At 48.5% G+C, this 13555-nt stretch overlaps 1 protein-coding gene across 2 annotated transcripts in view; it reads right to left on the minus strand.

Annotated features, from left to right (window-relative positions):
* The window catches only part of PRKCA (protein kinase C alpha), a 396507-nt gene that overhangs the window by 12356 nt on the left and 370596 nt on the right, over positions 1-13555 (minus strand). For both annotated transcript variants that reach the window (XM_041725456.1, XM_041725457.1), the window contains exons 15-16: positions 8203-8310; positions 5955-6095 (exon numbers count right to left, since the gene is read on the minus strand). In XM_041725456.1, the coding sequence (XP_041581390.1) occupies positions 5955-6095; positions 8203-8310 (249 nt within the window). The remainder of the gene's footprint in view (positions 1-5954; positions 6096-8202; positions 8311-13555) is intronic.

Here is a 13555-nt window from a genome sequence, read left to right on the forward strand (position 1 = left end):
TCAAGCCGGAGAGCATGTGGGAGCGTAGTTATCAAAGAACAGCCTCCTTGCTTCTCATCAACCAAGGAGGAGCTGTCTTGGGCTGGTTTAAAGGTTGACATCACCCCCGAGTTCACCTTGATGTGACAGGTTCCAGGCTCCAAGGGCTGGCTGGTGTTCACATGTTGCTGGAGGAGCTCCCCGAGTGTTGGGAATCTCTTGGTTTTACTTAGCATCGCGGCTGCTGGTGCCACTGAATGGTCAAGAGAAAAACCTACCTGCTACTCCACAGGATGATTACATGCAGCCCCAGGCTGCCTGCCGCACTGAGCTCTCAGACCACTGCTCCAAGACCCTCCTCCTTCTACCCAGAGGGCCAATGCTCTGTAGAATTACCTTTCTAGAGCAATTATTAAAAAGAACAGCACCGCGCGATGTCCTTGGTTTTAGGAAAGTCATGCAATATGTAGGTATAAACAGGCATCACATTTGCAACTTACTCTCAAGTAGTTAAAAAAAAAAAAAAAAACAACCCGCACATGTGTATTATGTACACATGCATGCCTGGAGATGGAAAGAATGATAAAGCAAATGTGCTAAAATGTTAACATTTAGGGAATCAGAACGTAGCAATTCTTTATGCTATTTTTGTGACTCTTCTGCAACACTGAAATTGGAAGTTATTTCAAAATAAATTTTTTTCCCGAAAATTAAAAAGGCATGCTGCACTGAGTTTGAGAATTAAACCATCATCAAACTTTCTAGACAAGCTAATGACGCCGTGCATTGCCTTGTTTCATTGTATCCCACAGACCCTGTGTTTTTTTATAAATTGGAAGTCTGTGGCAACCTGGCATCAAGCAAGTCTACTGGAGCCATTTTGGAACTGCATTTGCTCACTTCCTGTCTTTGTGCCACATTCTGGTAATTCTCATCATATTTTGAACACTTTCCCTATTACTGTATTTGTTAGGGGGACCTATGATCAGTGATCACAACTTGCTGAAAGTTCAGGTGACAGCATTTTTTTTTTTTTTTAGCAATAAAGTATTTTTAAATTAAGGTACATGCATTGTTTTTTTTAAGATATAATGTGACCGCACACTTAGTAGACTACAGAATAGTGTGACTGTAGCTTTTATATGTACTGGGAACCCCCCAAATTCATCAGTTTGCTTTACTGAGACATGCACCTCACTGTGGCCATCTGGAGCCACACCCACAGCATCCCCGAGATATGCCTATAGAGGATTTCGGGGTGATGGGGAAAATTAACCTGACTGTGCAATCTCACCATCATGGCATCTACACTTGTACCTGCTGTTCTTGTTCTCTTTGGCTCTTGCCGCAAGGATGACAATGTCCTGATGAAAGTTATTTTTTTCCCCTCTCTCTTCTTGATAAAATAAGGACAGTAATTTTACCAGAAAGGCTCCCTGTGACAGACAGGCCTATTTCCAAAGTGCTCTGCTCATCTATCAACTCTGGAATATATTTCTCGGTGTTAACTTTATAAATTATTCTCTCTCTCTCTCTCTAATAACCACTTAAGTATCGTGAAGGTTTTTGGCTTGCCTGTGAACTAGCTCTTCTGCTCCTTGGGGCCAATGGATGGAATTCAAAAAAGAAAAAAAATCAATTAACTTTCCACTTCTGATATTTGTATAAACTATCATGTATCACGGGCAAGATGAGCGGGAGCTTGAAGGCTGTTCTCCGGCATTTTACTCAGATGAATAATTAATCAGGGTAAAAGCCTACAAAATTCAAAGGGACACCAGATCAGAATCTTGGGCTCACGTGTGCCTCTAAGGGCATACTTTGTTTTTTTGGGCAAAGCCGAAAGAATGAGTTCTCCTTCCCTCCATGGATTCTCAAGACACACGGCCAAGTGGGCTTGGCTGTGCCATCCTCTCCCGAGGAAACCTCCTCATTAACCTGATGCTGTGGGAGGCGGCCTGGCCTTTCGAATTTCTCCCTCAGCAACTGAAGTTTAACCTTTTCAGGAGTGACATCTTTAAACTTAAACATTAAAAAAAAAAAGAGAGAGACCTTCTTACATGGAATCTTCTGAACATTAACAAGCCTCTTTGAGGACTCAGGCTTGTTGTTCGGAACGTCAGCCAAAAGCCGAGCTGACGGTCCTTAGTCTGTGGATCAAAGGCTCTTCCACTGTTGTGTTTTCTTTGAGGGAAGACGAAACCAGCTTGCTGTGTGCTTTTTTCCCCATAAAGAAGGAGAGTCATGGGGTGGGGGTGGGGGGCTCATCTCCAGGAGAGCATAACATAGCTGTTTTGTTTTTGCTTTTGTTTTACATGATCAGCCAGTACATAAGTGACTGTTCCATCTTCTAGAAAATTGTCTTCACCTTCACAATTGCACACAGTGGTCTTCTGGGGACGTGGTTCTGCTCTGCCAGGACAGGACTCTCCCCCCACAGGGCACCTTGGGGGTAGGTTCTTGCTTCCTGCAGGTTCTTCCCCAGTCCTGCTACTTCTGTGGCTGGGATGAGCCCCTCTGAGCTTCCAGACTTGCCACTGTCAAGGGAGATGGCCGCTGTTCCACACACCTGACACCCATCCCTCGCCTCTCTCCGTTTCCCTTCGTGAGTGAATTTAAACAGAATCTGGGCCATGGCTGCACTGCAGGTGGCCACAAGGCGGAAAGTTCTGTGTGGTGCCTCCTGATGGAGTCCCACATCACAGAATGTCTTTGGTGGTGGATTTTCACATTTCCTGTGGCACTCTGGTCTAGCTTCCGGGATGTCACTTTGGCAGGAAGGAAGATTAAAAAAAAGAAAGATAGGATACTATGGGAACCCTGGTTCCTCTGGATAAGCTCTGGGACTTGTCTCTCCTCTCTCAAGGAAGCTTGTGATTTTGAAGTCAACTTTCACTGGAGATTCAAAAGCAAATTAAAAAAAGCCAAGATGAAAAAAAAAAAAAAGCCAAGATGAGACTCCACAGCTTATGAGCACAAACTTGATCTCTAGAAGCACCCTGAAGATAACTGGGAGTGCTTGAAGGTTTACTGCTGGTATTTGCAATAACTAGAATCTTGATTTCCTTCCTGGGAGCCAGGAGGGGATGGTCCTTTAATCCAATAAATCTCAGGGAAATGGACTCACAGCACCTGCTGAAAAAGCATCAAGACAAGTTCACCAAGGCAGACAAGCTTCACCAGCCAGGGCTACCAGCACCGCTCAGAGGGGGAGATGCTCCCCGTGAGGGGTTCAGCAAACACGCGAGAACAAGCTTCTGGCAGCAGGGTGTTTGCCACTTTTCTCCACGGTGACAGTGAGGATATGCTGCTCCGTCTCCCTTTGAAACGACAAAACTGCCTATCAGAGACTACTCAGCTTTGCATTTCATCTGTAAACTCTTCTGACTTTTTAATTAACTCTGGATCAGGGAACTGCATTTTTCACTGAGCAAGAGGGGAAACATCACAGAGTAACCTGAAGGCGCCGTTAGCTGCTGTGCTGACACCAGTATCGTGTGCAGCCTCAGTGACATTTGGACTGAGCCTGCTCTGCGCTGTGGGAAACGTCCTCTCCCGCCGCCCAGACTGTTCCTGGCACATATGTGGTCTCTCCACTCTAGCTGGTACCTCGAGAACAGAATTCTATTCCGGGGGGCTGCTGAGATGCCCCTTCACCCCAGGACTAGGTGCCATGGGGGTGGCGTGGGGTAGGGACTGGGGGGCACTGAGCTCTCCTGGGAACCAGAACTTTCTGGTCGACCTCTTTGCCCTCGACTCTCTTCGCTGCTCACTCCTGCAGCTGCTTGCTCCTAACCCCGGCATGGCCATGTGTCCCCTGCTGTCTTATCCGCTGCCCACGTGTACATTTTCAGCTTCTTCCTTTTCTGTGTACACTTCTCCGGCAGGACGGGGGCTCGGCCTGGGAAAGCCCACTGTGAGCAGAGGACGTCTCTCCTTCCCTCTGACCAGAGCCCTCACCCAGCAGGCCTTTTACACACCACCTCCAGCTGCAGGGCCTGGTCCATGATTTTGGCTTCTGTGTTTGAGTTCAGGAGCTGCTTCTTCACAGCCAGAGCCAGCCTCTTCTTTCTTGTTATTCTAGTTAGCACTCAGTTAAAAAAACACACAAAAAAACCCCAAACCACAAATACCAGCACTGGAGGAATAAATAAACAAACACACACTGCTCGTGGCTCAGCGGCCTGCCGCGGTAGGACTGTGTCCGGTGAGTTCCCCAGCCCACAGCGAACAGCCTTAGTCAGATTCCTGGCTCCTGGCCTCAAGCCACGCTCTTGTGTCCCTAGATCTGAACGCGGGGCTGCGGTGCCCCCAAGAAGTGGGAGACCATGCAAATATACAATGTCTTCTGAGGACGGGGTAGGAATAAACAGGAGGAGATGTGTTTTTATGGCTGCCTTTGCTGCATCTTGTCCCTTTCTGGAAAGTGACTGACAAGCAATTGTATTGTGCTTAACACTTAAAGCAGGGTCAGCATGTCACCTCTGCTAAGCTGTATGTAAGATGCGATTGTGCGCCTTTCATATTTTAAGAAGGCTACACAAATAGGAAAGGGGAAAAAGAAAATCCCTAACAGAATGTTCTAAGGCCGCCTGCAGCATTATCACTGCCATCACGCCCCACCTCCTCAAAACCAGATTTTGTAGTGAGGGGAGGGATCCTATGAAAACCCCCCAAAAGCTGTGTCCGGGATGGGCTCAGAGAATGTGGGGTGCAGATATACAAGGGTCCTGTTGGACAGGATGATTCAGGAGGGAGTCAACTGACCTGATTAATTTTAGTTTTTCTCCCGTTTGTGCTAAGAATATCTTGGAAAAGTAGAAGTGGGCTCCCCACCAGCAGTTTTATTCTTGGAGCAGAGGACACACAAGCGTATTTGAGGAGGAAGCTGCTGCCCTAAAGAACAAAGCTTGGGTGCCAACCAGTCAGTAACTCAGTCACCCCAGGAGGGTCCCCTTTGCCTGCTCATAAGCACCTGCTAGAGGAGACAGATGTGGGTGCTTCTGCAACAGACCGTGGGACACAGCTGCTCTTGCTGCAGCCTCGGGGGCAAGGGCACCATGGGAAGGCATGGTCCACTAACCCCAGAGGTGGGATCCAGGGGGAAGCAGACTCCCCGGGAGGCACCACCAAGTGCCTGGTGGCATGAGTCAGGAGCCCCATGTCTTACAGACTCTGAAATTACCTCAAGATATAAATGTTAAGAAAGGCCAATGCTGGTTGCCACCACCAGTCAGAAGATGGGCAGACGGCGGTCACTAGGATGGAGTGATGGTGTCATGAGGTAAGGACACGGATCTCAGAGCCAGAATAACCACCTACCAGCTGCGTGTCTTCAGGCAAGTTACTCAGCCCCTGTGCCTTAGTTTACCCACTGTGCAGGGTTGTTAAGAGGGTTAAATGAGCTGATTTGTAAAAACAGAGCCTGGTGCATAGGGTTTGTGGAATACACAGGAAAAATGGGGGTCATGTGGGAAGAGTCTCAATGAAGGTGGCAAAGCCAGAATGGGGACTGACACTGCTTGCAGTGGCGGCCGTGGCCAACATGGGAAACCCAGCCAGGGCCTGCATAGGGGTTGGCTGAGACTGGGTTCTTCTTCAGGAGCAAAGCAAGCCCAGGAGAGCCGGACACAGATGCGAAGTCCTGTCAAGGACGCAGAGCAAGGAAAACAGCCCCACTGGGCACGTGAGTCCGTGAAGCCTGCACCTCAAAGCTGATGTGCCCTGGCTCTCTCTCAGTTCTGGGGGGCGCCCTGCAGCCACCCTACTGGTGGCGGGTCTGGGTTGACTCTGTAAGTCAGCAGGAACCCCTGTGGCTCAGACCACAGACTGAACACAAGGCTGGCACCTGGCCATTTTTTTCCACCCTGCAGGGCCAGGGGTGACTGGCCTCCTCTCTCCAGAAAAAGGGTCGGTGGGACCCCGCTGGGATTTGGGAGACCGCGGCTCAAGAATAGGCCATGTCCCTTACTCACCACTTTGGGCTTGAAGGGTGGCTGGATCTCCCTGTTCTCGAGTTTTTCCCAGTCGATCCTCCGGAAGAAGGCGTGCTCCCGAACGTCTCTCTCTCCCTCTGGCCCGCAACCCAGCCGCTTGCCTGGGTGTTTGGTCATCAGCTAGAAGGCAGCAGAAAGAGAATGCAACGTGTGACGTGGTGACCAGAGGTGATGACGCTGTACTGTATAACTGAAATGTGCTAAGAGAGCAGGGCGTAAGTACTCTTCCCCCAAAAGACAAAAAGGTAAACTAATGTCAGGTGATGGACATGTCTTCTTGGTTGTAGGAATCTTTCACCGTGTACATGTGTATCAAGCCATCACGTGGCACATTTTAATACGTTGCAATTTTGTCTGTCAATTACACCTCAATAAAGCTGAGAAAGAGAGAAAAAAAAAAGAGCCTCCCTCCCCCGCCACACACATTAAAAGTAGGAGAAAAAGAGAATGCTGGATGATAATGCAGGCTTTCCTTTGCCAACTCTGCTATGGGCCCTGGCTGTGTGGACGCCCAGGGAGCACCCCAAGAAATCAGTGGCTTGCACAGAGAGACCCCAACTCACAAGTATAGTAGTGTTGACAGTATGGGCCTTTCTATAGTGTTTTTTTTTTTTTTTTAATGATAGTCGCACAGAGAGAGAGAGAGAGAGAGAGGCAGAGACACAGGCAGAGGGAGAAGCAGGCTCCATGCAGGGAGCCTGACGTGGGATTCGATCCCGGGTCTCCAGGGTCACGCCCTGGGCCAAAGGCAGGCGCTAAACCGCTGCGCCACCCAGGGATCCCCTCTATAGTGGTTTTTATGGTAAGGAACATAGGGAAACAATCTGACCCTAGAGCCAAACATAAGAATTTAAACAGGTGTCTTCATATACTATCTGCGCTAGAACTGCCATCCTGTATGTCTAAAAAATATGGATATGAAAAGGTAGACAATCACTAAAAATTGTGTGTGCTGAAGGTATCTCATATGATGCTAATAAGAAGCATCATATGCTACCTATTTATTGCCTGGACCAAAATGCCTGAATCAGAGACTCATGGTTGGAAAAACAAATGCCTTGACCAGCAGGTGACTAGTTAATTCCCATGTATCTACAGCAGGAGACAGAGGCAAATGTGGATTATAAACTGGGCAGGGCCCAGCTGTCCCTATTTTTATATGTAAACAGTGCCTTGCCCTTGGAAGACACCTGCTAAGTGCATCCCAAATGATCAAACCAGCCAGAAAATGTTAGGAGTGTGTTATGCTTCATCCTGCCACGTCTGACAATAATTTTGTGGCCTAAAACTTTACTATTAAAAACTAACCAGGTCATGACCCGGTAATTTCTACTCCTAGGTATCTCCTCCCCAGAAATGAGTTCGTATGTTCCCTCAAACCCAAAACCTGGACGTTTCAGGGCACTTCTATTTGTAACAGCCCCAAACTAAAGTGGAAATAACCCAAAGGCCCACCAGCAGTAGCACGAATAAACCAACTCTGGTGGGGCTACCCAACAGAATATTATGCAGCGTATGGAAGACAGAAGGACACACGTACATGGGAATGTGGAGAAATGCTACGATCACCGTGTTGGGGGAAAGAAGCCAGGGCTGGGGAACACCCACCACAAGACTGCATTTGTGTGAAGTTCAAAACAAACAAGGCAAATCCATGCAGGTTTGAGCGGGGCTGCTGTTTATCTCCAGGGGTGGGGAGTCGCTGCAGGACAGGAAGGGAGGGGGCCCCTAGGGTGTCGGAAACATTCTCTTTCATGACCTGGGTGAAGTTACGTGGGTGTTATCTGTTCTGTGAGAATTCACTGATCTACACACTGATGATTTGTGCCCATTTCTGCGTGCACACTCCATCTTAAAAAAGGACACTTGAATGAAGAATGACCCAAGGCATGCCAAGTCAGGCAAGGGAAGAGAACGAACGTTTCCAAGGGCCTGAGATTACTTCTGACAGCTCACAGCACAATTTCAAGGGGTGGAGGAGACACTAAAACACCGTGAGATTAGCTGCCTGGGCCAGAGCTCCAGGAAGTGTGGGGATCAGAACGCATTCTCCAGGCCGCCATGCTTCCCACAATGTCCTGCATGTCACCAAGCTGTAGCCCTTGATGGCTGAAAGCAGAGGTGTGCGTTTGAGGGCTCTCCACCACCTTTCTCAGAAGTGTGGGGAAGAGTCTTCCTCTGTTGACCCTCTTGGCCTCGATTATAAAAGAAATCTGGGTCTACTTACTCCTTTGCAGATGGAAACGGCCTCCTTGGACAAGGATTTGGGATAAGAAACGTTATGCTCCATTATGGACTGAAACAGCTCGTCTTCATCTTCACCATCAAAGGGAGGCTATTCCAGGAAAGAGACACACGGGAAAACAGGCAGGGTGATTCATTAGTGTGGTGCCTGATGACCCAATTCAGCACCAAGAACACACACGGGGCTTCTGGGTGCACCATGGGCTGCAGAGTTAGCTCAGTGAAGTTGCTGGTTTATTTGATTATCTTTCATTAGGTCGGTGGTTGTGTGTTTTTCACTTTTTCCCCTTGTCTCTTTAATTATCCTGCCCTGGGAAACCCAAAACAATCTTTAGGCAAAATGTTTTTGAGTAATGCTTTTAGTGATTTGCAAATAAATTATAATTAATCCGTTAATCTTGTAATTATGTGTTAAAAATTTTAATTATAATCAAGTTAGGTTACAGATGGTTCTGTGTGCAGTGATGGGGGCAGGTGGAGAACACTAGTGCCTTTGAATTCTGAGAATGGGGCATCCAGGTCATCAGGACATGGCCTAAAAGGACTTCCCCAGCTCTAGAAATTCACCCCAGGGCCCTTCTGACCCAAGAGCAAGAGGGAGCTGCTCTGTAGAGAGCCCACACCTGTGTGATGACAGTGATGGGGGCTTAGCTGCCACTAGACACTCCCTTCTCCTCTTCTATTGGGTTTACACTCCCACGGGGCGGGGGGGGGGGGGCATAGTAGCATTCTGGGCATTGTGGGCGGCCATGGCTTTCAAGTTAGGTGGATCTGGATCAGAATCTAGCTTCACCATCTTCTAGCTGGGTGTCCACAGGCAAGCAACCGATCTCTTTAAGACATGGTTTTCCAATTTGTAAAATGGGGTTTCCTGGTGAGTCTACAAAACAGGATAGTCTGTCCTGTACCCAGCAGGTGCCAGATGAAGGATGCCTGGTGGTATTGGTATTTTATTAAAGCGGATGAACTGTCTTAGAAGGGGCTGTTAGGATCCTCAGGAGGAGTGGGTTGAGCTCAGGACGTCCTTCAAGCTTTCTCTCCATCATGTCTTTAATCCCGAGAGGTCTGGCCAAATTACCTGTCACTCTGGAGGGATAGCGGGGCACAGGATAAGTGGGCTTATGGGAAATTTCTTAATGTTCCTTTTTGGCTTAGCTAACCTTGGGTTTAGCATAAGAAAGGTAGACCAGGAGTCAGCTCTCAAATAGAAAATCCCCGTATGTTTAATCTCATTGCATTTTCCCTCTCACGGAAAAGAGGGGTCTCTGTCACTCTGACTGACAATGGTTAGGGCACCGATAATGCAGAGCCCAGCTTAAATGTAAACTGTATCATGGAGCGAAGACAGCTGTGCAGCAGCCCGCAGACTATCACTTCTTATCAAACATTTCCCTCTGAGTAACAGAGAGCAACGGACCCAGCAGAGTGCTCCCCCTGAAGCACCACTCAAATCATCCCATCTGTTCATCTGACCCCCAACCTCAGTCCTTCCCCACCCCCAGCCCCAAATAGGAGTGTGGGGTCAGCACACGGGAGCCACATCCACTCAAGGGAAAGACGCTAAGTCTATACAGAACCCTACTTTGGGATCAGGTATTGGTGAATGGGGGGTTGGGATGGGTGCCACTGTTGTTGTTGGGTTTTATTTTTATAATTACTATTTTTTGGTCTAGAAACAGAAATAAATTGGCCTCTTTTTCAGCTTTAAGTACCTGGCATAAAGAATGTTTAATTTGGTTGAAGGCATGCAGGTGGGTGAGGAGAACTAAAATTAGCCCACCTGTGGGGCACCTGGGTAGCATAGTTGGTTAAGCATCCAACTCTTGGTTTCGGCTTAGGTGGTATTGTGAGACTGAGCTCCACATCCGACTCTATGCTCAACAGAGTCTGCTTACAGTTCTTTCTCCCTCTCCTTCTGCCCCTTCTGTTCATAGTTTTTTTCTAACATAAATCTAAAAAAAAAAAATATTACTCTGCCTGTGAATGACTCTGAGCAGAGCAGGGAACAGCCCACAACGATGAGCTTCCCTGGGCAGAAGTAACATGCTGCCTGGGATGCACACAGGCCAGTGGGCTGGGCACAGACACCATACTAGCGAGTGTAGGTGGTCACCCAGGTCAGCGGAGGGTTGTGCCACTTCCACCTATAGAGAGGGCAGGGTGGCCCAAGGATGTGAGTGACGGTCTAGCTGTCCACCCCACTTCTTCTCTGACATCATGCAATCTACTTCTTCTGGACCCCTATGGTATGACACCCACAAAACATCCCATTTCCCCTAATAAGTGATCTACATATGTGGCTGAGTTTTGGCCAAGGAGATCTTTATAACTAAAGCAAACATGGCATGGTTTCTGCTCAGAGCTATGAAACACACATCTCCAGGGGGCTCCATTCATTCTGAATTTCCTATGTGTTCATACTCTACAACTTCATAGTGCTCGGGGTGTGGGCAAGGCACAGGGGCTGCTCCTGGATGACCAATCAACACCTCTCAACGTGGCCCCTTCAGGCCACTGGTCAGGTGAAGCTACATAACAGCACAGCATCATACCAGATACAAAGGGCTCTTGGAGCTTGGGCCTTGCAGTGAGAGGTGCCAGGAGAGTCAACTGGCCTCTCTGGTGATGCTCAAGTACTAGCAGCAGGAATCCTACAGGGGCTGAGTCACAGATAATCTTTTTTTTTTTTTTTTTTTTTTTTTTTTTAAAGATTTAGTTATTTATGATAGACAGAGAGAGAGAGGCAGAAACACAGGAGGTAAAAGCAGGCTCCATGCCGGAAGCCCAACACGGGACTCAATCCCGGGACTCCAGGATCGCGCCCTGGGCCAAAGGCAGGTGTCAAACCGCTGAGCCGCCCAGGGATCCCCCTGAGTCACAGATAATCTAAGCCAAAAGTTTAAGAGATATTTTCTCCAAAGAGAAACTCAGACAAATTGTCCCCAGGAATCTTTTGTCAAGTGAGGCAGCAAGAACCTTTACAAGAACCAAGACAATTAGGTCAGTGCAGATGCCTCCCCTCTCCCTGCCCCAGCTGATGTGGGAGAAGGAATTTTGGGGGGAACTGGCTTATCACACCTGTTTAATTGTCTTCTGGCATGGGAACCACCTCGGCCCAGGTGAGCTGTGCCTACTACTGATCTGTTTACCTGAAAGTCCCCTCTGTGTGCCTGCCAAGTGCAGGACAGCTCGCTCCTGACACACCCCAGAGAGTATTCCTTAGAACCAGAAGATATCGGGGAGCCTGGGTGGCTCAGTGGTTGAGTGTCTGCCTTCAGCTCAGGTAGGGATCCTTGGATTGAGTCCCACATCAGGCTCCGGGCAGGGAGCCTGCCTCTCCCTCTGCCTGTGTCTCTGCCTCTCTGTGTCTCTCATGAATAAATAAATAAAATCTTAAAAAGAAGAAAAAAAAAAGAACCAGAGTATATTAATCCTACAGGATACTCCTGGGTCAAAGTTTGCATTCTTTACCCTCCCTTTCAGGACATCTGCAGTAACATTTACATTATAAAGGTTCTAAGAAGCCTGCAGTAAAGAACTATTTAATCCAACGTGAATCATTACAGGTTGGGGATGCAAGGATTCTCTGAGGCCCCTTAGGCTCACCTAGTGTGATGAGATTCCTGAGCTAGAACAAAAGCCTTGTGACTACATGTCCTTGGGGGCAGAGCCTTGAGCTTTCAGCCGGTGTTCCACCCCTGTGTGGCCCCAAGGACTGGGGCTTCTCCTAGCCACACGTCCCAAGGAGGACACGTGCCTCTACCCCTGACTTTCTGTTATCACCCACTGTGAGTCTACACAGCCTGAAGAATGGCCAGGATTTGGGAGTGAACAGCAGTAAGGACAGCGGTGGTAGCAGTAACACAGGCTTTTCAGGCTGTTTCTGTGTGCTGGGCACTGCATGGAGAGCTGGTGCAGGCATCACTCCCCTAATCCTCAAAACCACCACAGGACGTACATACTAGTAATCTCATTTTACAGTTGAGCTCACTGAGGTTCTATTATTAAGCACTTTGGCCAGGGTTACAGAGCTGGGAAGAACCAAGATCTGCAACCAGACATCTGACTGCAGAGCTTGGGCTCTTAGCCATTCTGAGCACTGCCAATCCCTTACACTTGCTCCGGCAGGTGGATGGTGAGGGATGGTCCCCTGGCGCTGCTGCTGGAAAGTGCTCAGCTGCTGGTCCACCCAGCACCTAATGAGGGCTTGACTGGGACATCGGGGGAAGGGTGCGTGTGGGGAGATCATTTTGGTATCCTGCAAACAGTAGTGGGGTTCTGGAAAGAAAGATGGGCAGTCACTACGGCCAGAGATGTTTCAAGTCATCATGTAGTGTGACTGTCTCTGGATTAGAGACCTGGCCTGACTTCCCAGCCCTGATTTTGACTGCTTATCTCTTGCTTTTGCCACACGTCCACTGTGAGACAGCAGAGGTCACCCAGGGACCCACGCTGATGGCACAGCTGTCATCCTGGTCTCGCTGGGGTGGAATGGGAACAGGTGCTCTGGGGTGTCCCTCTCCAATGCTCAAGCGCTCTACCCTGGAGCACTTCCACTCAGACCTCATTGCTCAGAAGTAGTCACGCATGCTCCACATGATTACGGGTGAGCTGGGAGGTACAGTCCCATCATGTGACAGAAGGCAGGAAGACCCAAAACACCTGGTGAACAGCAAGAATGAGCATAATACTCAGAATGAGAAATGCTCCCCGGAGCCCCATATTGCATTAAAATCATGTATTCTTGGGGGAGGGCAGGCCCAGGAAAGTAGCATCCCCAATACAGAAACTGCTCTTATTTTTCTGTGAACTCATAGGCTTGTCGTATTATTTTCAAATACTGATGCATAGTTTGGAGTCTCTTGTTTCTCACTGGCTGTTGGCAACACTTTCTCTGTGCTACCGGGACTCCCAGGTCAAGATTAATGCACGGAGCTGATACACCATCCATCAGAGACGGGCTTATTTGTCCGTGGGTACATTCACAATTGCTTCCAGGGCCGCATTCTGATAACTAATGCTACTATAAACATTTCTGTGCATGTCATTTGTTTCTTCTCTGAATTACTTCCTAGGAAAAATTTCCCAGGTGTGGGCTTACGCAGCCGGAGGATGTGAACATTTTTATGCCTCTTGTTAAGTCTCCCCAGGTCACCCCCGGAGCATTCTTATGGGTAATTGCTGATTGGGCCTTAGTGTTGCAGGGAGGTCAAGGGTGAAGTTATAATTATATTCACTTTCCTTCCCAGCCATGTCAGCTACTGAGCCTGGGGACAATAGGAGGTAATGTGCTGCTGAGGAGTGAGTACAGGACCATTTTGGATTGTTTCTCTCCC

This window comes from Vulpes lagopus, chromosome 12 (assembly GCF_018345385.1).
Source record: "Vulpes lagopus strain Blue_001 chromosome 12, ASM1834538v1, whole genome shotgun sequence".
NCBI classification, from domain to species: Eukaryota; Metazoa; Chordata; class Mammalia; order Carnivora; family Canidae; genus Vulpes; species Vulpes lagopus.